Genomic DNA, 27,985 nt, shown 5'->3' with positions numbered 1-27,985 from the left:
CAGCTTGGAGTGAATGGGCAATGTCTGCTCAAGATGGAAGTTTATTGGTGCTTAGAAATGCTGCATGGCTGAGTGCTGGGCACTCACTCTGCATCCCTGCATTGCAGTCAGAGCTTCTACAGCCCTTTGCAGAGCTGCTGTAGTCATGGCTTTGCCCAAAATCCTGGTCATGCCAGAGGCTCCCACAGTTTGGGTTGGTTGGCAGTGGTTTCTACGAGCAGCCCACGAGAGGCTGGTTTTGGAGCAGCTCAGAATAGCAACAGGGGCTTATTGCTTTGTAGCTCTATGCAAATGATGTCAGGGAAATCTCACCTTGGTTTTCTGGCCTGCTGCTAGTGTGCTGTCCTGCCAGCCCCTGCCTGGGAATTCCTGGGAGTAAGGACTTTGCATGGTGTGACTGAACTCTGCTAAGCTTCCCCAAGCCCTGACTGCATAGGACAGCAAAATGTCCATCTCTGTGCTCTGTCAGCTTCTGAAATGAGAGAACTAGACTTTATGTTTGTCTGTGTGTGGCATTGTTTTTCACTGGTAAAACTGAAGATGTTCTGGTCAGTTACTAGTCTATTGTTTTGAGAGACTGAAAGCCTCTTCCACTCTTTCCTTCCTCCCCTGAATTAGGAAAAGCATAAAGCAAGCTGCTTAAGGTGAGGCAGGCCCTTAGAAGGGAAAAGTCCTTGCTCATGGCAGCAATTTGAGCAGATGCCTGGGCTGCTCAGAGCCTGTCAGTAAGCCTGGCTCGGTATCTGTAGGCTGGCTGACTTGTCAGAGGGCTGCTGGTGGCTGTTCATCACTTGGAGGTCAATGCTTTTGATCTCAGAGGCTGGATGCTTTCCCCTGCTGCAGCATGACAAGGCCATGAGCTGGGTGGAAATGAGAGCGTGTGCTGCCAGCTGCCGAGTCACAGCTCTGCTGATGGACTGAGGAGCCCAGGGCCTGCCTCTCACATCTTTCCAGTTCAGTTTCCCTCTCAATAACCTTCCTGAATAATTGTTTACTTTTGAGTTACAGGAATGCGTTTTAGCATCCAAAAAGAGAGAAGCAGAGTTGTTGGGAATTACCCAGGCAAGTGCTGTCAATCATGTTGGGTTTTTTAATCGAGTAGGATGCTTTGAGTTATAGAATACAATAGAATTCATAGGCTGGGTTGGAAGGGACCTCCAAAGGTCATCTAGCCCAACCCTACTGCAGTCATCTAGGAGTTCCTCTACTAGCTCAGGTTGTGAGAGCCTTGTCCAGCCTGATCTTGAATATCTCCAGGGATGGGGCCTCAACTACCTCCCTGGGCAACCTTACCCTCATGGTAAAGAACCTTTTCCTTAACATCCAGACTAAATCTATTCTTCTCTGTGCTAGTACTTAGGAAATTTAATGCTTGTGATAGTCACCAGGCTTAGAAACTGGATTGAACATGAAGTATAGGCAGCAGTAATGTTCTCTTTGTCTTCGTTGTCCTCACTGTAGAGCTAAGTGCTTGAAGATGGGTGCTGTTCACTTCTAACCCTTTGATCAGTCAGTATTCACTCTGAGGGTGGACACTTTTGCCTTAAGAACTGAATTTGTCTTGAAGAAATAGTTAATACCTTTCCAGAATGTTGTTTCATTTTCTCCTTTAAGACTCCTGTTTGTTATTTATTTCAGGAGAGTAGAAATGGGAACTTCACTGTGAGACGTTCCCTTTAGTAAAATCAAGTCATCCACTTCCTTTGTGTTGGCAGCTGCCCTTTTTGTGCAGCCACACTGAGATAACTTCATTTCTTTTAAATGTGTGGGGAGGGGTTGGATATCTATTTTTATTATCAAAGAAGTGTACCCTATTTCCAATCTCAGGGCAGGAATTTCCTCAGCTCACCACTGACTGATTGTGTAGAATTTCTTTTAATGAGAAATTAACTCATCTTTCTTTAGACCTTTGCAGTGCAGACATAGACTTTTGAACTGATTGCCTTAGGCTCCTTTTATAGTTAAAGAACAGAAATAAGCATTTTTAGGATGTGATTCACCTGAACTATTTTAGGTACACACTGTGGGAAGAGCTGAAGTATGTTGTAGCAGTGCTGTTTCTCCCCTTTGATGGCAAAGGGAGTTCTGGCTTTCAGCACATCATAGTCATTCTTTCTGTGCACAGCCTGTGTCCTACATGGATTTTTGCTATATGCAATATGATCTTTTGTCAAGCTAACTGCTTGACTAAAGCAGCCTTCATACAGCCTGGGCATCTATTGTTGTGCTTGCAAGTACAATAAGACCAGTGCTGGTTTTCTTCTTTTATACTTCAATACTTTTCTGATTTTCACACTTGTATACTCCTTTGGCACCAGGAGGATTACAGAGCAGCTCAGTCTGCCTTGTATGACTGAACCCTGCAAGTCCCTTCAAACCACTTAAATTCTAGTGTGGGGCTGCCTTGGAAATAGCAAGGGAAGAATGATGTGTAGGAACTGCAGGAAAGATGTCAGAAAGAATGTCTTGTGCAGCTGAAAGAAGAGGTTGTATCAATCAAAAACATGGGAAGAAGTTAAGCTTGTGTGGTGCTGTTTTAGTGTCAGTTTTGCCTAGTGACAGCTGATGGTAGGTGAGATGAAGCCATAGGTGTGCCTGGGCTGTGCAGTTTTTCTCTCTTGGTTAACCTGTGAGGCTCTCCTCAAGCAAGCCTTACGCTTTTTAAACAGGGCTACCTGGCTGCTTGTCAGGCCATCAGATTCTGTCTGATTGCTTTCTAAGCAGACCTGAAGATGTTGCCATGCTCATACAAGTGTGAAAACCACTAACTGGCACAGAGAGGTGGCACAGTAACACTGTTTAGATTGCATTGCAAAGCTTGGGTTTCTGGTTTTCATCCATGTCTTGTGCAGCTCTCCATTTGTTTTGTTGTCTAAGTGAAGGGCAGTCCAGCTGGAAGTGATTGACAGGCTTCTAACCCTGCAAGACAAGTGAAGGGGATCAATGATCTGAGAATAACTGAAATATTTGGCTTGGCTTTAATAATCTGCATATCTAAATGCTGGTATTATCAAATGGAAAGAATGATGGTAACAAAATGTCTTCTGTGCATGAATGCACAAGCAACAAAATTGTTTGCTTTTGATGTGTTGTTTTCCTAGTGAGGCTGACAGCTGGCTGAGAATTACTGGATGTGCTTCATTGCCACTCTTCATTTCCTTCATCTGGAACATACAGACTTGTTTGTGCAGGAACATGTTTCTTCTTCAAACACAGTAGACATCAGTGTTTCTTCTCCACAGAGAGAGATTCCAAAGGCTATAAATACCACACAGTCTACAGCATATTGCTGTAGCCTTGATTTAGTTGTTGGTGAGAGCAAGTCAGCCATCCATAGCCATTCACAGAAGATGTTGGGGAACTGAAGGGCTAAGCCTATGGCCTGCATTCTGAAATTGGAAAAGAAATTAAAGTGTGATATTTATTAATAATCACAATAATCTGTTGGCCTTTTGGTGGAGCCAGGAAACTCTGTATCTGACCTCATAGCCAGCAGAGTGTGACACTCCTTCGACATACTGCTTCTTCCAGAAACTCTCCCACAGCCTCTCTTTCTCTCTGTTGAAACTACTGAGGAGCTGCTGTTAGTTTTGCCTGAGATTTGATCCTTATCTCTTGTTTGGAATGAGCTTTGCTGTTGTGTATTTTGAATAGGATTAGTTTTGGTCCAGCCAGATCCACTGAGGACAAAAGCAGAACTCCCATTAGCCTGTAACCAAGCTTAGCCCACAAGTCTCTTGCTTCAGGTACTTCTCTGCATTTTCACTTGTAGGTAGGTTATGGAATCCCAAACTCAGAAAATCTGCATTTACTTATTTTTTTTTTTTTCCTGGCTCAGACACAAACCTCAGTGAGTTTTGGGGAGGTGTTGGGCAGTATCTCTTCTCCCTGCTACTTGCTATTTAAAATTAGTAGCTCAAAATTAAGGCTTAATATAGCTCAATTTTTATCACCATGCAATCCAAGAATGTCTTTGGGTATTTTCAGCCACAAACACAGGAAATAATCCCTCATTAGGCTGAATTATCTAGACATAGCACAGGCTGGTTGGGCCACTGCTCAAGCAGCATTGTATCGACAAGGGCTTCCTGCTCAGTGCGAGAAGGTCGAGGCACCCGAGATGGAACCACAGCAGCAGATCCAGATTTCATCTCAGTGGATGAACTCCCACTCCAACAAAAATAGACCACTAGCTTTGGCAACTGGCAAGAGTTTCCCTCAAGAAGGGTATCCAATGAGTTGCTCTTTGTGGCGTGTAATATTTGTCAGCCTGTTGGGGTTAGATGCTAGGCTTAAGAATTTCTTCTGCTTTTACTTAACAATACAGGTTGGACGTTTAGTGTTCAGCAAAAAATGCATTAAGAAGATGTGCTAGGTATATTTAAACCAAGAGTGGGGTGGGGGGGTTGATGAACCATGGAATGGTGGAGGTTGGAAAGGATCATCCTGTCCCAACCGCCCTGCCAGAGCAGGATCACCCAAGGGCAGGCTGCACAGGAACACATCCAGGTGGGTTTTGCAAGTCTCCACAACCTCTCTGGGCAGCCTGTTTTTCTGTTCCTGCTTATTTCAAATTTATCCGTCCTCCAGATCCTTGTGATCCCCTTTAAGGTACTTATTCAGTGCAAGAAGATCCCCCCTGTAGCCTTCTCATCTTCCAATACATAGGCTTAATCTCCTCATCCTGTCATCTTAGCAAAGGCCCTCTCTACTTTTGGCCAGACTTGTATCTCTTATGGATTTTCTATGGAATGTGTAAGTTGCTGCTATGAAGGTGGGATGTGCCCACCTCCATCTGATGCCCCCAAATGGCTGTCTACAGTGGCATAGGCTTTTTTTTTTTTTTAACACTGAGGAAACACCCTTTGTGAAGCTGTGGAAACCAGAGCATTGCTCTTCCCCTGGATGAAGTGTGCCAGGAGGGGAAGCTTTGCTAGTGTGGCTGTCAGAGGAAGAAGTCTTGCAAGAAGTGATGGCAGAGGTTCTGTTCTGCCATGCCAATGGGAGTGGTAAGTGACATAGCAACTACTGTAACATGGGATGTGAGATCAGCCAGCTTCTCAGCACAGGGTGAGTTATGGTGTGGGAAATACCTGCTGAGAGCAGTGTAAACAGCAGGCTAGGTCCAGCAGGCATGGTTTGCAGTGAGCATGGTGAAGGAAAGGCTCGCTTTTTGCCAGACTCATTATCAGTAAGTGTTTTCCATGCTGCTGCTTTCAGCTTAGGTGCAAACATTACTGGTATTGAAACGTTTCCTTGCAGTGTTTTCAGCCTGATGTTTGAATTACTTGGCTATCCACGTCTGCCAAGAAGTGAAACTGGAAAACCTGTTTCCTTTTGGGTGAAATATATGCAGAAATAGACAAATGGTGATGGAGTCTGTAAAGGTACAATTTGTGTTACTGCAGAGAATTAGAAGAGAAAAGAAAAGAAATGTTAGCCCAGACTCATGCCATTTGTTAATGCCAGCATGGCACAAGGATCAGAGATTTATCTGGGAATTAAGGAGTAAAAGCCAAGGGATTGGAGGTAGAAGACAAACCTCTATGGTCTGGTACAGAGCTGTGGGGCTGAGAGCTGTGTGTATTTATCAGTTGTGCCATTTGCAGTCATTTCCATGCTGTGAGGCTGTTCCTCAGCATAACGTTTGGGTTAAAAGCATAATTACAAAAAAGAAGGTTATGGTCTGCGTTTTTCCTCCTTTGATTCTTGGTCCTTTTCTAAAACACTTTTTCTCTTTGAGGGAGAGAAGAGGCAGTCCTGCACAATTATATCAGCTTTGATACCTCTGGTGTCAATCCTGCACTTACCTGGTGTTATAGCTAGATGTCAGCCTCAGATGTGAATTAGAGGTTTGTCAGTCACAATCAGATTTATTTTTGCTTCCTGTCTCTTGATACCATAGACTCCTGAGATCCTGTGATAGCTAGGTCTTGCCTCCCTCCCAAAAGCCTGGCCCAGGGGGTTAATGATTGCATTTGCCAGAGCCACTAGTAAGCATTTGCTCTTAACAGTCTGGGAGGAGTATCTGTGCTCATAGTGGAGTCTTGACTTTTTTTTGGAGTCTGTTTGGCTTCTTATTTTACAGGTAGTGCCCCTTGCCCATGAAGCTCTGCTCACTGCCTTTCTCTGAATGCCCTCCCTCAGTTCTGTAGCATTGAGTGCCAGAAGCTTCAACACCAGCTCTGCACAGGCTGACATGGCAAGACCCAGAGGCAAGGGCAGTGTCAGACCTGGGCCAATGACAGCAGCAAATGTGCTGGCAAATTAGTGATTCAGCTATTCCAGTAACTCCTCAGGGTGACCTGACAGCCTGAGAAAACAGCAGGGCATGACTTGGTGGATTTGGGGATGTATCAGCTGATGGAGGGCTGTGACTCATGGGGTGACTTGTGCTGGGAGCAGCACAGGGTCACGACTGCAGGGCTCATTTGTGGTGATGTAGCTGTGGATGGGCAGGGGCTGGACCTCTGCAGTTCAGTGCTCAGGCTCTTGCAGTTTAGAGCAGCAGTGACTTTCTTTGCCTGCATGTGGCTTGCTCTGAAGTGCAGTAAATCAAGGCCTACTTTGTGGGAACCTGGATTCAAACATGCATTAGGGCTGGGGCACACAGCAGGTCCTAGGGACTTTGTCAGTCTTTCCAGTGTGTTGCTCCTGCCTGTGAGTCAGCATCATGAGATAGGACAGATGTGCAGATTGTTATTAATCTTTCTTCTTATAGATCTCAGTAAGAAAAACATAAATTCTAGAATGTGAGGATTGTATATCCATTATTAAAAGCCAAGCAGGCAAGCAAAAAAGCCCTTGTCTTTCTATGCTGGGCTTCAGAAATGACTGTTTAATGCCAGTGCTGATGGGAGCTTACTGTGTTGCTATTTTCCAAGTCATAAACAAACAACAAAATACTCTGCTCCTGTGAGACCCTACCTGGAATACTGCATCCAGTTCTGGTGTCCCCAGCATAAGAAGGACACAGAGCTGCTGGAGTGAGTCTAGAGGAGGTCACAAAGGTGATCCAAGGGCTGGAGCCCCTCTGCCATGAGGATAGGCTGAGGGAGCTGGGGGTGTTCAGCCTGGAGAAGACTCCAGGAGTACCTTACAGCTACCTTCCAACACCTGAAGGGATCCCTACAGGAAGGCTGCAGAGGGACTTTTCTGAAGGGGGTCTAGAGACAGGAAAAGGGGGAATGGTTTGAAACTGAAGGAGAATAGGTTCAGACTGGATCTTAGGAAGTAGTTCTGGAACAGGTTGGCCAAGGAGGTTGTGAATGTCTCCTCCTGGGGGTGTTCAAGGCCAGGTTAGATGATGCCCTGGACAACCAAGTCTAGTTGAGAGGCATCCCTGCCCATGGTGGGGAGGTTGGAGTAGATGAGCTCTGAGGTCCCTTCCAACCTAAGCCATTCTATGAAAACACAATCCCAACATGGGATCTTGGTGTTCAGCAGGCTGGAAATGTTAGCTCTTAGCCTGCCTGTGCCATTGCCTGTGACTTTGCTGGCACAGTGCTTCTCTCTGTCCTATTAATTTCAGCCCTTGTCTGCTCACAGATGATTTCCATTCCTGCTTTTGTTGCCTGCCAGACCTGGGGTGAGGAAAAGCAGCAGGTGTAAACACAGAGCTGTCAGCAGAACAAACTTGTGGTTGGTATTTTGAATGCTCAGGTGACTTGCTGTAGGAACAGGAATATTTTATTTTGGTTATTTTTGTTTTGGGAGTGACGCTTTGTCATCCTTTTCTCTGCCTTTTGCAAGAGGACAAGATGTTGCCCTCCTGGCTGAGAGGTAAAGATCTGGGCTCTGTGCCTTAATTATGAATATCCTAAAATGATTTGTGTTGGAAGGGACGTTTGGAAGCCATCTGGGAGTGGGAGTGTGTGTGGGAGCATAATGTGGGGTGCCAGGGATGTCCCCTGAAAGGGTGCAGCCTTCCACCCCTGCTCTGCACAGGTGGCTGGACCACGGGCATGCAATCTGGTCATGGTATTGCCACTTCCTTCCCTTTCACTGGCACCTTGGGTTACGTGGTGCAGCTCAAGGGTGGCAGCAACTCAACCTCTCTGGTCACCATACTCTATAGAGATTTCAGCAAACCCTTTCACAAGAGGCACAAAGAATGTAAGACTTCTGCCACCCCATTGCTCTGTACTTGGAATATCTCATGAAGGACAACTCTGAGAAGAACAATTACTCTGCAGGTTCTGAGTAATCCTTCGGAGGTGCTTCCAGAGACTGAACTAAAAAAAAATAACAATAGCACAAAGGTCTTGTTTTGGATTTTCTGTACATCCTTATTCAAATCTGGAAGTTACTGCCCAAGGGTTTTGTCTCTTTTGTTTCCTATATTACCAGGGGAAGTTACATTAACCTTGAGGGTGCCCAGCCTAACTGTAACTATGAGGCAAGCTGACATTTTCTGCTTTTCTTTAAGTCAACTATACCTGACCCATTGAGAGCTTTGTGGCTAGCAATCACATATTGCAGTCTGTCCTTACACATCTCTTAAATATTGTAGCAGCTCCTTTATAACTGGCACTAGTTTGGGGTCTTCATTCATGGCTAAGGCACCTACAGACAATGTGACTGAAAAATAACTACTGGGAAAGAAGTAGATCAAATATCCAAACCCTGAGTAATGTAAAAAATGTTTTGGTTTTGTCTTGGTTTGGGTTTTTTGTTTTGTTTTTTCCCCATTCAGTGTGCTTCTTACTCGCTGGGAGTAATGAATGCAGACAATTACCTTACAAAATGCTTAGGATTATTAATAGGCTGTAGTAGGGCAGGAGCTGACATTGACAAGCGACTGCACTGAGTTTTCAGTGGAAATGCTTCAAACAAATCTAGATTTGTGTTTGTGTCATTACTGATGACATGTGCTGCCATGCCATAGAGTTGCACAACGACAGTAAGCAAGCTGTCCTGCTCTGCCTGGCTTCACACAGACTGGAGGGATGCTTGCTTCTCTATCTGGTGGCCAAAGAGAAGTCAGGTGAGGACAAGAGCAGTCTTTGGGTAGCAGAAGTGGCCAGGAAATGCAAAGAAGTAGGAGGTTTGGCAATGCCACTCTTGCTTCTGAGTCCCTAGTGAGCTAAAAATCTGAGCAGAGTGTGAGGGGGTGTATTGACAGGGCAAGCTAATTGCTGTCACAACAGTTGCCTCTAATCTTATTTTCATGTATTTACAGTGTGTAAGATAACATTTTCTCTGGAGTGAGCCCTCTTGCAGGCCCCTTGGCACAAAGGGACCATTTCCTACCAGCATCCTATGAAGCAGTGCCCTGATTGCTCCGAGGGGATCGTTGCTGCTGCTGCCTTGCTGGGTTTTGCCAAGTATGCCTTCAGGTTGCATTGAGCACTAATGGCCTTGATTACAGACTAATAACCAGCTTTGGTGCCATGCTTAAATCATGAGTGGGAAGAATAGCAAGCAGAGGGAGCTGAAATAGTGGGGCCCATTGGGATAGTTTCCAGCTTTGACTTGTGATCTTTCTTTGTGCTCTCCGGCTTTACCCTGTCCATGACTCAATTACTTATCTTATGCAAGTATGAAAGATTGCTCTATAGTGGCTGCTGCTTTGTTTCTGAGGACTGTTTGCAGCCAATGTCCTTAGCAATTGAATTTGCTTCCACGTTGTTATATTCAGAGATGCCTTTTATTTGCTGTAATTATCTGCTCCTAGCACAGCTCTGCTGCATAAGATTTGTGTGTGTGTGCCCATGCACACACATGGGGAGCTGCTGCCCTTTGTGCTCTGACTCTAGGTGGTGGAGCATAATATGGAAAGGAGGATGAATATTTGTGGGGGGGAAGGGGTTTGGATCAGAGGAACAGAGCTGTTTCTAAAGCTGCAAATAGCATTAGAGTTCCCTCACCCTCCTGTTTATGGGGCAGGGAATGAAAATAGTGACAGTAAAAGGAAAGACAAACAGTATCTTCCTGGATTTCTTCCTTCTATCATTGCTATCTGCATGACCCTCCCCTCTTTTCATCTGATCTGTTTGGGACTAGGTTGTGCTGTAAACAAGAAATCAAAACAGATGTTGACATCAAAAGAGAGAGCTGTTATTTTAGAGTACTTTTATATATATATTTATCTATATAATCTATTTATTATGCTTTGTTTATTTTCTCTCTTCATTAGCTTGCTTTTACACATCCCACTTCCCCCGACCCCGCCAGTGTTTTTGTCTTTTCCATTTGTTGAACTTTGACTATCGCCACTTGCACCTGCTCCCCTGTTGTGATTTATGCAGGTTTGGAAATAATTAGAGCTGTTTGGTTTAACTGCTGCTGCACCCAGGCATCTCAGTCCCTAAATATGCCAAAGAATCCTTGTTGTATACTAGCCTAGAGAGCTGATTTTGGCTCTCTTTGGGAAATACAAAAGTAAAGGTGGTGCTCTGTTGTTTGGTTTGGTTTTAGTTTTGCTGTTGTTTGTTTGTTTGTTTGTTTGTTTTAGTTTTCTCTTGCTAAGGAGCCCACAACATGCCTAATCTAAACTTAGTGGTTTGTTTCCTAATTCCAGCTGGGGCTGGCAAAAGATGTCACATTTACTAGCCTCTGTTCTTCACTAGAACAGTTGCTGCCTTTGCCTTCCTTTGGATTTGTCCATGTATCAGTAAAGGCACCTCCACATCTCCTAATGCAGAGGAGCCTGGCCTCAGGCATCCATTGCACTGATTGCTTCTGAAATGAAATCTCAGTCTGCTAACATCTCTGTATCTGAGGCCTGCCGTTACTGTAGCTGTCACCTTTCCCTGGACAGGATGAAGATATTTTTATCTGCTTTTGCAGTTCATGAAAAGAAAACGAAGAAATCTGTTTCCAAAGCAGCAACTAATTTGACTTGTTTCTATTTTGGGCAGCCTGCTCGCCGGCGCTTGCCAAGCTGCCAGGCCAGCTCGCTTGTGTTCGCAGGGGAGCTTGGCGGCAGCGCTGGGCACTCATCCCACGCTCTTGACTTCCAGTGTCACAACTCTCCTTGCAGTGTAAAGTGCTCTTCCTTTTTTTCCCGAGCTGGTGGGATCTGTCTTGCTCTCTTCTCCTTTTGAAGTTCAAGTTGAGTAAGTGCAGCTCGTGCGCTGGCTGCGGACCCTTCGAGTGCTCGCTGAGCCTGGCTGGTGGCAAGGGCTGCCCTTGGAGGAGGGCAGTTCCCTCACCTTGCAGCGTGGCTGGCAGGGCGCCGTGGGTGGCATGGAGCTCGTCAGCCTCGTCAAGCCCAGGGTGATTAAATTGTTGTGGAGATAGGGAAAGCCATCTGCTCTTTGTTCCCCCTGCCTGCTCGCTCCTCAGAGAGCCAGTGCCAGGCGTGAGTGCCAAGGCTGGCTGCCGAGACACCAGGCTGTCATGTGGAGCAGGCATGGCTGCTGCTGAGACTGGGTCAGAGGTTTGGTGACCTATTTGCAGGTGACATGGTGCATAGGTGTGGAAAAGGCTTGGCTGCCAGCTGCTGGCAAAGACTGTGGTGGTGGCTGCAGCAAGCCTTTCCCAGCTGGGGTCTTTGCAGTGCTGGGTGCTGAGCCCAGCTGAGCTGATAACATGTTCTTGCTCTCTTCAGATATGTGCCTGTGAGAGCTGGGCCTCTGCCTGCTCCTTCCCCAAAGAGGGACAAGTGGGTGGGACTTAGCCCAGCATCGCTGTATGGTGACAGCCTTACAGAGACAGAGGCATGCAGGTGGCACCTGGCCCAGCACCACTGTGAGGTGGTGACTTCAGGGTGCTTCTGTGCGTATGATGATTATCAGAGAGGGGTGTGCATCCTGGTGATGCTGAAAGGGTTGGGGCAGGCCAGGGAGGTGTTCATGTGGGGCACAGGGATGGGGTGTGTGGGCTGTGTGCAGTTCTGTTGCGTTCCCAGGTAACAGTCACTCCCAGGTGGTAGAAGTTCCATTCCTAGAACTGTTCCAGATCAGGCTGGATGGGGCTCTGAGCAAACTGATCTAGTTGAAGATGTTCCAGCTCACTGCAGAAGCATTAGATGACCTTTAAAGGTCCCTTCCAACCCAGAGCAGTCCCTGGAGGTCTTTAAGAAAAGACTGGATAAGGCACTTAGTGCCATGGTCTAGTTGATTAGTTAGGGTTGGGTGATTGGTTGGACTTTGATCTTGGAGGTCTCTTCCAACCTGCTTGATTCTGTGATGATTCTATAATTCTGTGACCAGCAGCTGAGGACAAGCTATTAGAGTGGGAAATCTCCGTCAGCTTTAATAAAACAGTGATGATGTTTATCCAAATTATATCTGAGATTTAATTATCCCCTGATGGGCTTTGAAGCTTCCTACGAGCAGCAGGAGTGGTGTGGGCACAGCGCTGCCCCTCGCAGCACTCCCAGCGTGTTTCAGCAGCAAGTGCTCCTGGTGGGCTTACAGTGGTGAAGTCTCATTGATCCTTGCTAATGCAAGGCTAAAGCTTTGGCATTTGCTAGTGCTCTGGTTTTTATGCAGCGTGCTGATGACTGTTGAATTGGAGCCCCTCATTCAGCACAGCGCAAGGGGGGCTGGAGCTGGCTTCGTGCTGCTGCGCTGCAAACCCTGTTGGCCCTTTCCCTGTGATGCAGAAATGCTGCTCTGGGTCTCTCAGGCCAAAGGAGACATCACCACATTTTTATTCGGCTCGCAGGACGTGTGCACGCATGCATATGCACACACAGTTGTAATTTTTGACTGCTGGACTAGCAGGGGAGGCTTTCCAGAGGAATTTTTTTTTTGTTTTTCCCTAACATCATGGCGGAAACATGATGATTTTGGAAAGGGACACGGCTGTCTGCAAATGAAGAAGAAAAGACAAAGCAGGAACACAAATATTTTGCGTCTGTGCAGAGGGACTAAAAAAAAAAAAGTAATTAGCCAGGAATAAAGGAGTTTATTTTGAAAGACCCAGAGTGGTGACCCAAAGTGTTTTGAAAGGTTTTCTGTATGATGGCATTTCTTTGTTCAAAGGTTCAGTCCAGGAATCCTCAGACTGAAAGTGATAACTGTTGGCAGGGGAGAGCAATGGAAAGTTAAGCCTGCAGCAGGAAATCATCTCAGCTGTAGAAGCGAATGCTGCTGTTTCAGTGTTTTAATTCTGATCATTAGCAGTAGCAGCTCATCCTCAAATTGCTCTTCTAACATCAGGTGGTCCTGAACTGCACAAGGTAACTTAATATACCATTTAATCTGAGTCTGTAATTGGAAAAAGACAGGAACAGCTCACTGCCAGTAACTGCACAAGCTATTTACAGCAAAGAAAATTTCCTGTTTCCTTTATAGACACACAGAGCAGTGGCGCTGCTGCTGCAGAGTGATGCACTTCAAAAGTTTTGCTTTAATATTGTGTGTCAAATACTAATTTCTGTTACTGAAAGTCTGTCTCAGTGAACTTCATGTGCATTTAGCCAAAGCATCTTTCTTGCCTCCCAGCTGGTTGTTACCATATTCCCCAGTGGCTGCCTTTTTTCCTGTGTCCCCCGTATGTTCTCCTCACCTCTCATGTGGATATGGCAGACTCCTTGGGTGTGAGCTCCAGTATCTCATTGGCTTCTTGCCAGCCTTTCTGGTGGCCACAAATCAGCGGCAGATGCTTCTGTGCTTCCTGTCTTACATTATGTCAGCTCTTTACCTGCACTCTGCAGATAGAATCAGGATACTTCAAGAATATTACTGAGAGTGCAGTGGGTAGCAAAGGCACCTCCTGGGGTGCCCCGGTGCTGTGGTTTACACACTCGTTACCCCTAGGGTGAAAAAGTGCCTTGTGCTTCACATTTTGTGTCCAAATTGCTATTAATGCAGGCTTGCTGAATGTAAGTTGCAAGTGTGAGCATCTGCTCACATAATTCAAAGTGATAACACATTTGTGAGAGATGTGGGAGCAGAACTGAGAGAAAAACCACACTGAAATATGTGCTGCAGTTTTCTCCTTAAGATTTGTTCTGCTGATGTCTTCTGCTGGACCCTCCTGCCTAAGCATTTTCTTGTGTGGCACCAAATTATTGTTTATAGCTGATTTTCACTTTAGGTTCTTCCAGGGGCGTCCTAATGGATATTAATTTATCCTTTATTTTACCTTTTATCTTATTCAGGAGTTTTTGGGGTAATTCAGGTTGGAAGGGCCCCTAGAAGGTTAGACTGGAAATCTACTGAAAGCAGGGCCAGCTATGAGATCAGACCACATTACTTAAAGCTTCATCCAGCTGGGTGTTGAAAATGTTCAGGGACAGAAACTGCCCAACCTCTGTGGGCACCCTGTGCCATGGCCTGACTGTCCTTGGATTGAAAGGTTCTCCTTGTAACCAGTCTGAACCTCTTTCTTGATGCAATTTATGCCTGTTGTCCCTTGTCCTCCCAGGGGTATTGCTAAGTAAAGCCTGGTTCTGCTGCCTCCATAACCTCCCCATAGGTAGCAAGGGCTGCTGCTACATGTTCCCAAAGTCATCCCTTCTGCAGGCTGTGCAAGCCTCATTCCTCAGCCTCTCCTCCCAGGGTAAGTGTTCCAGGCCTGACCATCCTGCTGACCTGTGCAGCATTCACTCCAGTTTGTGTAGTGAGAGTACAACAGAGTAATTTCTTCGCTGTTAAAATCCATGTTGTTTCACTCCTGAGAAATGCAGTTGTCATCCCCTGTACTTCCTGGCTCGTTAACAACTCCTTGCTGCCATGCTGCTGTGGGGCTGTTTGTCTGAAGTCATTTTACAAATGGACTTGTGTGGGCTCCCCACTGCATTGTCCTTGAGAGCAGGTGGTCTTTGGGGTGTGACAAAGTTGAACAGATGGGTGCCCAGGGGCAGTAATAGTGAGCTATGGAGATACAGAGCTGGTTATGAGTGAGGTCAGGACTTGCCTCAATGGTGCAAAGTCTCAGGGTACAACTGAAGGTGGAACTGATGTTACACATCTGTTGAAACTTCCTTGTGGATTGCTGCCTGAACAGGTTTATAATTTGCCAGTTATTTTCCAGCTGATCTTTGTTAATGTGCTGAGGCAGCAGATGTGTTTGTCATATCCACCTCTTCAAATTCATTTTAGGAAGATAAACAGATGGATGCAGTTGGAAATGCAGCAGCATCTCTTTCAGCATCTGTAATGTTGTTGTTTCACATGCCAGCAGGGATAGAAGGAAGCAGAGCATCTGATGAGCACTCTGCCTATGACAAGGTGACCCATTTGACACTAATGTTCTGACAGGAATGATTGACTCCTCCTGCTTTTATAGCAGAGTGCTTTGAGTTTCCAGAGAGTTGCGTTTTTGGTTTTTTTTACTGTTGGACCAGCTTGAATAAAGGTTGTTGTACTGCTGGAATAAGCAAAGCTCATGTTCTTTCTCATACAGGAGGTGATTATGTCTCAGAATGCAGGAAACCATTCCAGCAGAGAATCATAAAACCATAGAATGGCTTAGGATGGAAGGGACCTTAAAGATCATCGTGTTTCAATCCCCCTGCCATGGGCAGGGGCACCTCTGAACCAGACTCAGCTGCAAAAGACCTGATCCAGCTTGGCTGTGAACACCCCCAGGGAGGAGACATTCACAACCTTTCTGGCCAACTTATTCCAGGGTCTCACCACCCTTGTGCTGAAGAACTTCTTCCTAAGATCCCATCTAACCCTGCTCTCCCTCAGCTTCAAACCATTCCCCTTTTCCCTGTGTCTAGAAACCCTGATGAAAAGTCTCTCTACAGCCTTCCTGTAGGATCCCTTCAGCTATTGGAAGGCAGCTCTAGGGTCCTACCAGAGTCCTCTCCTTTCCAGGCTCGACACCCCCAGCTCTCTCAACCTCTTCTCATAGTAGAGGTGCTCCAGCCCTTGGATCATCTTTGTGGCCTCCTCTGGACTCACTCCAGCAGCTCTGTGTCCTTCTTATGCTGGGGACACCAGAACTGGATGCATCAATTGAATCAACTGAATCACATATATCTAAAAACCAAGGTTGTATATTACAAGGATCTTACTACTAAAATGGCAAGAGGAAATAGGAAATACAGAAGTTTCTCAGTGCTCTGCCTTCTGTTTGTTCTTTGGTTTTCAATGATAAACATCAGGCAGATCTTCCTTTGTAGTTATGCAACATATTAGGGCTGTGTGGTGTTTTGACACTGACACCCTCCCCAAAATATTCCAAACACAGAGAGCAGCCTTATCAAAAATCATATGATGGAGTGTGTAAGGTAAAAGCAATGCTGCCAGGTCCTTATTCTGTAGCTTTAAACAGTGTGAGTCACTGCAGCATCATGGGTAAAGGTCAGGGAGGCAGGAAACCTTAGGAGGGAATAATATCCTGTCCCCTTGGAAAAGTAAAACTGATTAACTGTTGAAATATCAAAGGTGTTTAAGGCAACAAACATGTCATGAATCGTGACCTTGGGAACCTCCTCTGTTTTGGTATGAAACAAAATATTAGGACCACATCCAGTTATTTTGATTTTTATTATCATTTTTGGGTGGTGGGTATAGCAGAAGTCTGGAAAAATCAATATTAAACCAGGAGGAGAGTTCTTTGCCAGTCTGCAGATGAGAGATGAGAGAGCAAAGGAAACAAGGAAATTTGAGAAAGCAAGCTTGGCACTGCCTTGCAGGAGGCTGTGTGGTGGCCCTGCAGCACTCCAGCCTGGAGTTTTCTGTGGTGGGTTTTTGGGGATATTAAAGAATCATTGTTCCTTCTATGTTTTATTGCCAAGTGACCTTTGAAGCTTTCTGGTTTAAAGCTGAGTGTGTTGTTTGTCAGGTGCAGTTAAACCTCTCCCTCCAATGTAGAGGTGATTTTTAATCAGAAAACCATCACTGCTTTCTGTTCATGGGGGAATCCTCCTCAAGTTGCCTTGGGATAGAGCATCACTATGGAGGTGGTGGCAGATTGGCTTCTTTGGATGTTGACTCTCAAGAATGGTCTTAGCTTTTGATCTGACGGCTGACTTACCTGTCTGTATATCTTGAAGATGAAATTTCAACCAAAATGTTTGACTTAATTTCAGCAGGACCCCAGTAGTTTACCCCAAATTATAGCTTCTAAGGATGTACTTTTGTCTTCTATGAACGGCAATGTGGCTTTGTGGCCAAGAAGGCCAAGGGCATCCTGGGGTGGATTAGAAGGGCTACAGTGAGTAGGTCCAGAGAGGTTATCCTGCTGCTCTACTCCGGAATATTGTGTCCAGTTCTGGGCCCCTCAGTCCAAGAATGACCTCAAGGAACTGCTTGAAAGAGTCCAGCACAGAGCCACAAAGATGCTGAAGGCAGTGGAACATGTCCTTGTCAGGACAGGCTGAGGGAGCAGGGGCTCCTGAGCTTGGAGCAGAGGAGCCTGAGGGGTACCCTCATTCCTGGTGATGAAGATGTGCAGGGCAGTGCTGGGAGGACAGAGCCAGGTTCTGCTCGAAGATGCTCAGTGACAGGACAAGAGGCAACAGGGGCAAGCTGGAATAGAGGACGTTGTATGGGAGCAGAAGGGAAAACTTTTTTCCCTGTGAGGGTGCCAGAGCTCTGGGGCAGGCTGCCCAGAGAGGTTGTGGAGCCTCCTTCTCTGGAGACATTCAAACCCATCTGGATGTGTTCCTCTGTGGCCTGCCCGGGCTTGTCCTGCTCTGGCAGGGGGTTTGGACTTGATGATCTTTTGAGGTCTCTTCCAACCCCTGACGTTCTGTGATTGTGTGATCAGATCAGGACAATCTTTCTTTCAGGGAGCTGTGGAGGTAGGCAGCATTCCTATAGGGGCACTACCTTCAGCACTTTCTGTGTTTCCTCTTACACCATGGTGAGCAACCAGGGGCAGTTTGTTGGTGTCTCTGCTAACACGTTCAGAAATAGCTGGTGTTGGTAACACTGCACTTAATCATTGTGACATTACATGGTGCATTGCAGGTGACCTCCAGCAGCAACCTGCTCCTGAATGGTTGCCTGGTGGGAGTGCTTGCTTTTTTTTTTTTTTTTTCCCTTGGCTCCTAGGAAAGAGTGGCTGCCTGCAGACTTCTGGTTGTGAAGTGTCCTTGGCAAAGCCTGCAAGTGTGGGATGATATTTGTTGCTCTCTGATATGGAGTTGGCAGCTGGTGAGCACCACGAGCCCTACTTGCATGGTTCCAGAGCTGTGCTGTGTGTCAGTGGCTGCCCTGGCTGCGTGGGCACAGCCTACAAGAGGACTTGTTTAATACACATTGATTGGTGGTGGGTATGGATGGAAGGCAGATAATGGGAGGACAGGATGGGATAGGATTGCAACAGCTATCTATGGAAGATTTTGATAAATACCTCTAATTTGGAAGTCAGATTCTGATGTTTGCTGTAGAGGAACCTCATTGATTTGGAGCAGGTGAAAATCTGACTCTCACCATTTAGTGTGAATAGAGACACTTTGCTCTTTACAAAATAGCTGAAGTTGCTTAATGATAATCTGGCCAATTTGTGTTTGTTCAAAACTGCTGATGTGGGAGAGCTTGGTGACAGCTGAGGCTGGGTTGGAATGATTAAGCAGATCCAGATGAATAGAAAGGCTTTGAAATACAGCCTTTTCCTCCAATCCACTTCTCAGATGGATTCTACCTTTAGGTGCTGACAGCTGTGTCAGAGGATGGAGCAGGTGTTTGAGATGTGCCAATAAGGGACAGCAAGGTTACAGAAGGTGACTACCTGATGATGAGATTGTTAACTTGTTAAGTGGTGGATTTTTGTGCCCTGCCACTTCTTGAAAAGGTAAGAGAAAAGCAGCACAGGGAAGAGAGCAGTTTTCTAGGTCCTCTTCTTCATATTTCATCTTAACTTGATGGTTCTTAAAGTCAGGAATGGTTTGTGGTGTTTGGATCATCATTGCCTTACTTCTGTGCTGTTCTCATTAGTCACAGATGTTTGCTTTGCCCTTCCAAATACATGAAGCCATAGGCAATGTCAAAGCAGGCATAAAACGATACAGGAGCTGGTACTATTAACCTTGTGGAAACAAAGGGCACAGGGATAGATTGAGAACACCCAGATGCACATCTCTGTCAGGAAGATGTGATTTGCAAGGACCTTTCTAAAATGGGATTGAAATATGTATCCAGGTGCTGTTGCAATGTTTCTTCTTAGGGTCCCAGCCATAGGTAAGTTGAGGTGAGCTCTAGGTTGGCATGACACAGCTGGTCTGTTAGGAGCACAAAGGCTGTCCCTGGGTATATGTCTAACAGCAGTCACTGCTGTGACTACAGCAGGGGCATATGATGTGCATCTAAATCCTACAACACTGCAGAAAGCATTCATTGAAACAGGCCTTTGTGTTCCTCATCCCTTTCACTCCTCTTTCTGATGAGTTTAAGTCTGAGGAATGAGCTCTACATAACGTCAAAGAGATGAACCTTGTCAAAGCCAATCACAGATCTGTCAGTATGTTGTCTCCAGCCAGCTTTATTAGATTCTGAGAAACTGATATGGCTGCAGACCAAAATTGATGGAAACATCATGAAGTCAAAGATGCATTTGCTATGACAGTAGAAACTTAGGTAGCTTTTGAGTAAAGCACTACTGGAGTTTGTGGAGTGTCCTCTGGAGGTATTGAAAACCCACCTGGATGTATTCCTGTGTGACCTGCCCTGGGTGATCCTGCTCTGGTGGGGGACTTGGACTTAAGATAATCTTTCAAGGTTCCTTCCAACCCCTAATATTCTGTGATTCTGTGAGTTAGATGATTGTAAAATGGTCACATAGTCCAACAATAAATGCACCAGGAAAGAAAAAAAACTCTAGTCTGGAACAAAGTGGGAAAATATTTTGGTGCAGTTGTGATGCCAGCTCCATGGGTTTGCAAGCACAGTAGAAGTGTTGTAGTAGAGAACCAGGACGAAATAGAGGCATTGTTCAGAAGATGCCCATTTGAAATGGTGCCATTTTCACACACAGAATCAATAAGGTTGGAAAAGACCTCAAGGATCATCGAAGTCCAACCTGTCACCTTAAACCTCATGATTATCTAAACCATGTCACCAAGTGCCACGTCCAATCCCCTCTTGAACACCTCCAGGGATGGTGACTCCACCACCTCCCTGGGCAGCCCATTCCAATGGCCAGCCACTCTCTCTGTGAAGAACTTTCTCCTCACCTCCAGCCTAAACCTCCCCTGGTGCAGCTTGAGACTGTGTCCTCTTGTTCTGGTGCTGGCTGCCTGGGAGAAGAGACCAAACCCCTCCTGGCTACAACCTCCCTTCAGGTAGTTGCAGACAGCGATGAGGTCATCCCTGAGCCTCCTCTTCTCCAGGCTAAACCATCCCAGCTCCTTCAGCCTCTCCTTGTAGGGTTTGTGTTTGAGGCCTCTCCCCAGCCTCGTTGCCCTTGTCTGGGCATGTTCAAGTATCTCAATGTCCTTCTTAAATTGAGGGGCCCAGAACTGGACACAGTCTCTGCCTCTGTTACTTGTGTGGCTGGTGGAAGTTTCTGTGTATCTTCTGAAAGCCTCCCAACTGCTGTTCTTGGCCAGGTGGAACCTAGCTTGTGTGTTTAAGACATGGCACTGTTATAAAATGAGGTGGAATTCAACCCAAGGAGAACTGGAAATGTGTCAGGGGATTACAAAGGGGTTTTAGATCAGAATTAGTGTAATGCAGACAAGATTTCTGTGAAAAGAACTGGGAACAGAACCAAACCTTTTCTCTCTGTTCTATATAAAGAACTCACATGTACAGATTGTAATTGCAGTGGTGAGAGGATGCCAACTTATATAATGCTTCTACCCACACTCCTCTTTTCTAACCTCTGCTGCTGGGAACATAACAGAAAAAATGAGGAAGCTTGATCCCATTTACACCTTCTCTGATTTTTCTTTCATGAAATGGTATTGTAAATCTGTAGATGGGATCAGGCATTTGCATATTCAATATCTGAAGGGAGCTACAGGAGGGCTGGGGAGGGACTGTTTAGAAGGTCCTGTGGTGATAGGACAAAGAGCAATGGTTTGAAACTGGAGCAGGGGAGATTTTAGGTTTCCTTTACCATGAGAGTGGTGAGATGCTGGAACAGTTTGCCCAGGGATGTGGTTGAGGCCCTGTCCCTGGAGACATTCAAAATCAGACTTGATGTGGCCCTGGGCAGCTTGATCTAGGTGTCCCTGCTGACTGCAGAGAGGTTGGACAAGATGACCCTCAAGGGTCCCTTCTAACTCAGTGCAGTCTGTGAATATTGGATACTCTGCCCAGGGACAAAAGATGGATGTGCAGAATGCCTGCAGTCCCAAAAATAGGCCCATATTTATTCCTGTCATAACTTCACTTAAGTTGATGGAGTTGTGCCAAGGCTGAATGTGCCCACAGTCTATAGGACAGCTGGCTGCCTGGCACTAGTGACATTGGACAAGGAGGGGTTTGTAAGAGCAGCAGTTAAGGCTTCTGATAGTCACAGCACATGGTGACATTTTAGGAATATTCATCTTGGCTTAAAATGATTTTTCTGAGAGCTCTCAGATACATCTGTAATGCCTGAAAGACAAGGAGAGCATTGATTAAGGTATTTTTCAAGCCTTGAGTTTAGTTCCATCAGCAGTTCTGAATCAGCAGACAAGTTAACAAGGTGCTCTAATTGAGACAATAATTCTCCATAGTTTTTCCACTTACACTAATGTAACATTTGGCTTCCTTGAGGATGGATATTAACCACAAGTTGAAAGCAAGGTCTGGTTCTCTGATCCTTCACTACATTTCATAAAGCTTTTAATTTTGCTTGCAATACCCACATGCAATTCATCTAGGTATTTGCTTTCCACTTGGGTCTAGAGACCCTCTTCAGTTAATTGATGGTGTATGAGCAAGGAAGGCAGCACTGCTGATTTACTGTTCCAGAAACATTCATCTCATTCATAAAGATCATCTCCTGAAGAGCAGTCAACCCTGGGATTTGTGCTGTTGATTGTCTTTGTTTTAGGATCACAGAATCTTAGAGATTGGGAGGGATCTCAAAAGATCATCCAGTCCAACCCCCCCCTACCAGAGCAGGATCACCCAGAGCAGGTCACACAGGAACACATCTAGGTGGGTTTTGAATGTCTCCAGAGAAGAAGACTCCACAACCTCTCTGGGCAGCCAGCTCCAGGCTTTGGCACTCTCATAGTGAAAAAGTTTTTCCCTGTGTTCCTGTGGCACCTCCTCTGCTCTAGCTTGTCCTTGTTGCCCCTTGTCCTGTCATTGGACATCCCTGAGTAGAGCCTGGCTCCATCTTCCCAACACTGCCCTGCACATCTTTATCACCAAGAATGAGGGCACCCCTCAGGCTCCTCTGCTCCAAGCTCAGGAGTCCCAGCTCCCTTGGCTTGTCCTTACAGGGAGATGCTCCACTGCCTTCAGCATCTCCATGGCTCTGCACCGGGCTCTTTCATGCAGCTCCCTGAGGTGCTTCTTGAACTGGGGGCCCCAGAACTGAATACAATATTCCAGATGTGACCTCACCAGGGCAGAATAGAGGGGGAGAAGAACCTCTCTGGACTTTCTAATCACAGTCTTTCTAATCCTTTCCAAGATGCCCTTGGCATTCTTGGCCCCTAGGACATATTGGTAGCTCCTGGGCATTCTCCTGTCCACAAGGATACCCAGATCCCTTTCCCTTACACTGCTCTCCAGCGGGAAGGTCCACATTTGGCTTTGCTGAAGAAGGATTCCATGATAGTGATCTGCAAAACAGCTGTCAGGAGCATGGACTGAGTGTCTTCAGAAGGCATCATCTTCACTTCAGTGGGCAGGACTGCACACCAAGAAATAGTTTCTTCCAGCTGTGGAATATTCAATCCACCATCATCACAGGGTCAGATCCAATAACTGTTAAAGGAGAGACGAAAGGAAACTTATTTTGCTGAAATGAGCTTTGTGTCAGTTTTGGTACCCTGTAACCCAGCTGGCTTTCCAAGATGAAAACAGAACAACAAAAACTGGCAAGTTTGGTGCATCTGGGATTGGTGGCCTGAACCTCATAAAACGTGTAAGTGAAGAACAGAACATAAAGCTGTCAATTAGATCTTCTAATAGCTTTTAAACATTGCTGTATTTTATTACAGACCTAAAATTAGCTTTGTTTTCAGACTTGGATCTTTTTCAAGTGTTTCATTCTTCAACCCCATGTTCTTTAGCTAGCAAGGCTGGAGTTTCAGCACTGAACAATGGAGATGGCATTGCAGCATTTCACACATTTCTGCTCCCATGTCTACCATGGGAGACACAAAGTAAATCTGACTTTCTTCATCAAGTGGTTGGGCTTTGAAATCTTCTACACAGCTGTGTTCAAACTGACATTGTGTTGGTGTTATGACAGGGGGTAAACACTAGAAGATCTGTCTCAGATGGACAGAGATGTGCAGTTTCCAATTTGAGATCAGTGGATAAAGATACAAGGGGTGAAAGCAGGTCCTCCTAACACCAACAACAGAAATTAGCCTCCTCAAGTTAGTACCAGTTCACTTCCAGTTCTATCTGGAATAATCCTGGATAAGTCATTTAAGATGACATCCACAGGAGGACCTGGCATGAAGGTCTCCTCTGGTTTCCATTTTCTAACATGCTATCCTAATCCTGATGACACCTGCAATCTAGAAAGAGCCTCAGGTGTACAAACGTGGAGTTTGCACCTTGAAACCTTCCCAAAAGTCAGGGTGTCAGATAGGCAGGCCCCAGATCCCCTTTAAATGGGTGGTGGGGTGTGCTTCAGCCTTCCTTTTCCAAGCACTTACCACAGTCTGGATGGGGCAGGGTTGTGGAGCTGTGCTTCCTCTGTCCTACTGAGTAGCTCTGTGTGTTGGATGCTCACTTAGCAAGGATCTCATATATTTTGAGGTTAGGTTCATTGTTTCCCTCAGCTTGCTGGGATCATTCCTGTCCCTTCCTCCTAGCCAGTGGTGTAGGGAGTTGGTCTTCAGGTGTTGGGTGAGGTGAGAATAAGGAGTGTTCTGTTCCTACTTAGGAAATCAATGTGATACCTGGGGCTGCAATGAGGAGGTGATTTGGATGCACTTTTCTCTTCCTTGTCTCATGCTGGCTTTGTGAATGCTATCCTGAGGATCTCTCCCCTCCCTCTATATAGTCCCAGAACTGTTTTGGTTGGAAAAGACTTCAAAGATCTTAGAGTCCAACCACTAAGTAACAAGTCTGGTGCTAAACTGTGCCGCTCAGCACCCCATCTCTGCACTTCTTAACACCTCCAGGGATGGGGATTCAACCGCCTCCCTGGGGAGCCTCTTCCAATGCTTGAGAACCCTTTCAGTGAAGAAGTGTCTTCTGATATCCAACCTAACCTCCCTTGGTGGGAGAGCAATGAGGTCTCCCCTCAGCCTCCTCTTTTCCAGACGAAATAACCCCAGTCCCCTCAGCTAATCCTCAACCAGATCTGTTCTCTAGACTCTTCACCAGCTTAGTTTCCCTTCTCTGGACCCATTCCAGCACCTCAATGTCCTTCTTGCAGTATGGAAGCCCATGTACTAACTCAAACCTTTAGCTGTCATTACAGCCTAGGTGACATTTAGGCAATGGGGCAGTGTATGTCCCCCTGCCAAGACCCCCTTAGGAGACTGTGAAGGCATCTCTTGGTGCTTGAGCTTCCATGTTGATAACCTTCTAGGAGCTCTGTGGGCAGAACCAGGGGCATGTGCAGCTCTGCAGAGGGTCATGCTTAGCTGGAATGAGGGACCTGGGGATTCTAACGGATCATGGCATCTGCAGAGCAGCATGAGAAGGAAGCTGTGACTCTGAAGGCTCCTCGAAGCCAAGCATGGCTATAACCGGGCTGGTTACTCACTGCTTACTCACATTCCGGTTGATGCTGGCAGTGGGAGTTTTCCCGAACAGCAGCGAACAATGACTCATCTCCAGGTGTTTTTATTTGAAAACGCTTTTGTTTGGTTTGATTTGGTTTAAATTTCAAGCAGCAGCCGCCAGTACTGACCTCTCCTCGTATAGCTCCCGGATCCTCGCTGCCTCCCCCGGGGCCCCGCGGTGCAGCCCCGTTCCCTACCCACCGCAGGACTCGCAGCCGCTCCTCCCCCTGCGGAGAAAAAGGCTTTTCTCTACTTTATTTATTTATTTCTTTTTTAATTCTTCCTTGGAGCGGGCAGGACCAATCCGAGGGCCGCCCTGCCTGCACTCTACCGGCAAAGGAGCCGCCGCCTCCCGGCCGGGCCACCCCCATCACCCCGCCCCGGGCTGCCCGGGAAAGGAGCGGGATGCGCCGGGCGGGTACCCGCCGCTCCACTGCCGGAGGGCGAAAATGAGGTGGCGGCTGGTTTCCCTTCCGTCTGACAGCTGAATGGTTATGTTTTTTTTTTTTAATTACTATTTTTTTTTTCCTCCGGGTTTTCACGATCAGCACTGGGGGAGCTGGGAAATTTTGTGTCCACTGGCACATTTCTGTTTAAATTTGCTGTCAGTGGACGTTTCTCCTTCAGCTCCAGCATCGTTGTCCTGTTCACAGCTATTAAGGCTTAAGAAGCTTGATTCTCTAAGGCTCGTATCCAAGGGCATCAGTCATTAACACACTGAGCTGCATCTGCTTCTTGGCTAAGACTGAAGAAAGACATCTTAAGCTGGAAATCCTGCTTGCTTGCTCACTCTCTAGTGCATGCGGAAGGGGAAGCTTATGCAGCAGCAGGTTCCTTCTTTTTTTTTTTTTTTTTTTTTTTCTCCTTCCAAAAGGCTGCCTCACTTTGGAGATGCAGTGACAAGATAATGGAGTGAAAGTCTCCCGTTTCCGAGGAAGAACATTTACAGGAGTCAGCCGGAGAAAGGAAGGAGCAAGTTAAAATTAACAGCAAACATAGGAAGGAGGACAGTGGTGAAGAACTGAAAATAAAATTAGAGGAAACAGGTGGAAGGCTGGCATAAAGGCAGGAGATTTTTGAGACTCGTGGTGGTGTGCTTTTTTTAATTATTTTTAATTATTTTTATTATCCTTTTATTGCTGTTTTTCTGTTCTAAACTGGTTTTGGAGCTCCCTGCAGTAAACCAGACTGTTTTAGTGTAGAGCAGCTTCCCCAACGTGTCCTTTTTCTCTCCCTGCCTGCTGTCTCTGCTGTTGCTGCTGCTGACAGAAACGTGTTAGGAAAGCAGAAAGAGAAAATGCCAGCCATCCTGGTGGCCTCCAAAATGAAATCGGGACTACCGAAACCCGTACACAGCGCTGCTCCAATCCTGCATGTCCCAACGGCCAGGACCATCCCACAGCCCTGTTACCTGAAGTTTGGGAACAAGGTGGAGGTGACGAAGCCATTGTATTCCAGCCAGATTCCTCTCAAATCTTCTACTGGACAAGAAAACCCAGGAGATGGACTCCCACCAAGGAAGAGTAGCTTGGTAGAAAATGGATTTGATACACAGGTTAGAAGGCACCAAGTGTTGGGGAGGTGTATTGAGGGTTTATTCCTATATTGAATGTGTGCAGCAGGCTTTCTGAGGTAGATCACTGATGGGAACTGCAGTGAGAAAAGGGATGTGTGTGTGTAATAACATCTGTCTGCAGTGGTGGGATGTTTTATGTTCTGCATAGTGGCATGTGTGACTGAGGGATGATTCTCTCATTTTGTCAGCATGGTGGAGCTGATGCTGGGGTGGTGAGGGATGGTGCTGTGTATGCTGCTTCTCCATTGCCTTTGCTTGAGTTTGGGGGACTTACAGAAGGGAGGTGGTAGAGATGTTGTTTGTGGGGTGTGTTCTTTGTGTTCTTTCTGCAGGTGCTAATTGTGGTGGGTGGGTTGTGTGCCTGGGATGGGGTGAGATTGCTGACCGTTACCGATGTGTTTTGTTTGGTCATGTACTGTGCTGGAGCAGTGAACGTTTGGTAGTTGTGTGGAGAGTGAATGGGAGGCAGTGCCTGCTGCTAAATCACAGTATGCATGCCATCCTCAGTGCAGCTGAATTCCATGGGTTCTGTAGGAAATGAATACTCCGCTGGACCTGTCTGGTTTAATGCCCTGTGTGCATGACATCACAAAATGCAGCTCATGATCCACAGGCATTTTTTGGACTTCCCTTTCATGTTGATCATGTTTATAACACGTTTTTACGTGTGCTGCTTCCTCTGTATGGAGGAGAAACGCAGGTTCCTCAGCTCCTTTCATTGCTGTCAGCATAGTACTGCCTGCAGCAGGGCTGGCGCTGCCCGGCGCGCCGATGCCCTGGCGTGCAGCGTGGGCGAGCAGCCCCCGCCGTGTGTGAGCGGTTCCCGGGTGCGTGAGCAGCCCCTGGGGTGTGAGCGTACTACGGGCTGGGCGGCGCAGCGGGGCTGCTGCAGGCGGCAGCGTTCATTAACGGTGTGCAGGGATGGCTCCGTAGCAGCGTGTGGTGTCTTTTGGCAATAGCTATCTAGGCTGCGAGCTGCTTCTACCAAGCTCTGAGCCCAGCAGAAGGCGATACCGTTATACTACTGGCCTAGGGACGTCATGGCAGATACTGAGCCTTTTTTCCCCTCTCTTTCCTTCCTGAAGGAATAATGGGTGGTGCCTGTGGTCTAGATTCTGAAACCTATGGCCTCGTAACCTTATTCTCTTAAAGCAAGTGTGACTAGCGGTTGGGCAGGTCTGGCCCCGTGCCCTGAATTTTAGGATGTGCTGCACTTTCACTGCTGGAAGCCAGGGTGACGTCTCGGGCTGCTCAGGCCAGACAGCTCTAACTAGCAGTTCCTGAGGGACTGGGAGCAGGAAAAGGAGACAGACAAGTATTGGTGGCAGGGTGGTGGCAGCAGACAAGCTGACCTGCACATCACATCTCGTTCTTAAGGGAGGGACAAGTACTCTTCTCTCCCTTGTGCTAGAGTCTGTCCTTGGGATTGTGAAATGTCAGCAGAGCCTCATTAAATGCTGCTCTTTCTTGGTTTCATGACGAGATTTTTGTATTTCTGCAAAAGTAATTCTTATTTGTAAATATTTCCTCAATTTGTGGCAGATTATGATCAGAGAACCTGCCCAGTGGTAGCTGCTTGCAGCAGTAAAGAGAATACTATGCTGGTTTTAACCCTTATACACATCTGGAATAAACCCTAGGGTGTTTTTGTGTGGTTTTTTTGTTTGTGTGTGTGTTTTTTTTTTTTTTTTTTTTTT

At 46.4% G+C, this 27,985-nt stretch overlaps 1 protein-coding gene across 4 annotated transcripts in view; it reads left to right on the top strand.

Annotated features, from left to right (window-relative positions):
* NAV2 (neuron navigator 2) overlaps positions 1-27,985 on the top strand; it is a 334,773-nt gene that overhangs the window by 119,355 nt on the left and 187,433 nt on the right. For 3 of the 4 annotated variants that reach the window (XM_054390531.1, XM_054390532.1, XM_054390530.1), the window contains exon 1: positions 26,010-26,267. The exons of the other annotated variant lie outside the window; for it this stretch is intronic. In XM_054390531.1, coding sequence (XP_054246506.1) covers positions 26,010-26,267 — 258 coding nt within the window. Of the gene's footprint in view, positions 1-26,009; positions 26,268-27,985 lie in introns of those variants that run through there. 4 annotated transcript variants of the gene reach the window in all.

This window comes from Indicator indicator, chromosome 21 (genome assembly GCF_027791375.1).
Source record: "Indicator indicator isolate 239-I01 chromosome 21, UM_Iind_1.1, whole genome shotgun sequence".
NCBI classification, from domain to species: Eukaryota; Metazoa; Chordata; class Aves; order Piciformes; family Indicatoridae; genus Indicator; species Indicator indicator.
Note: the sequence above shows the minus strand (reverse complement) of the source record. Positions and strands in the feature narration are given on the sequence as shown.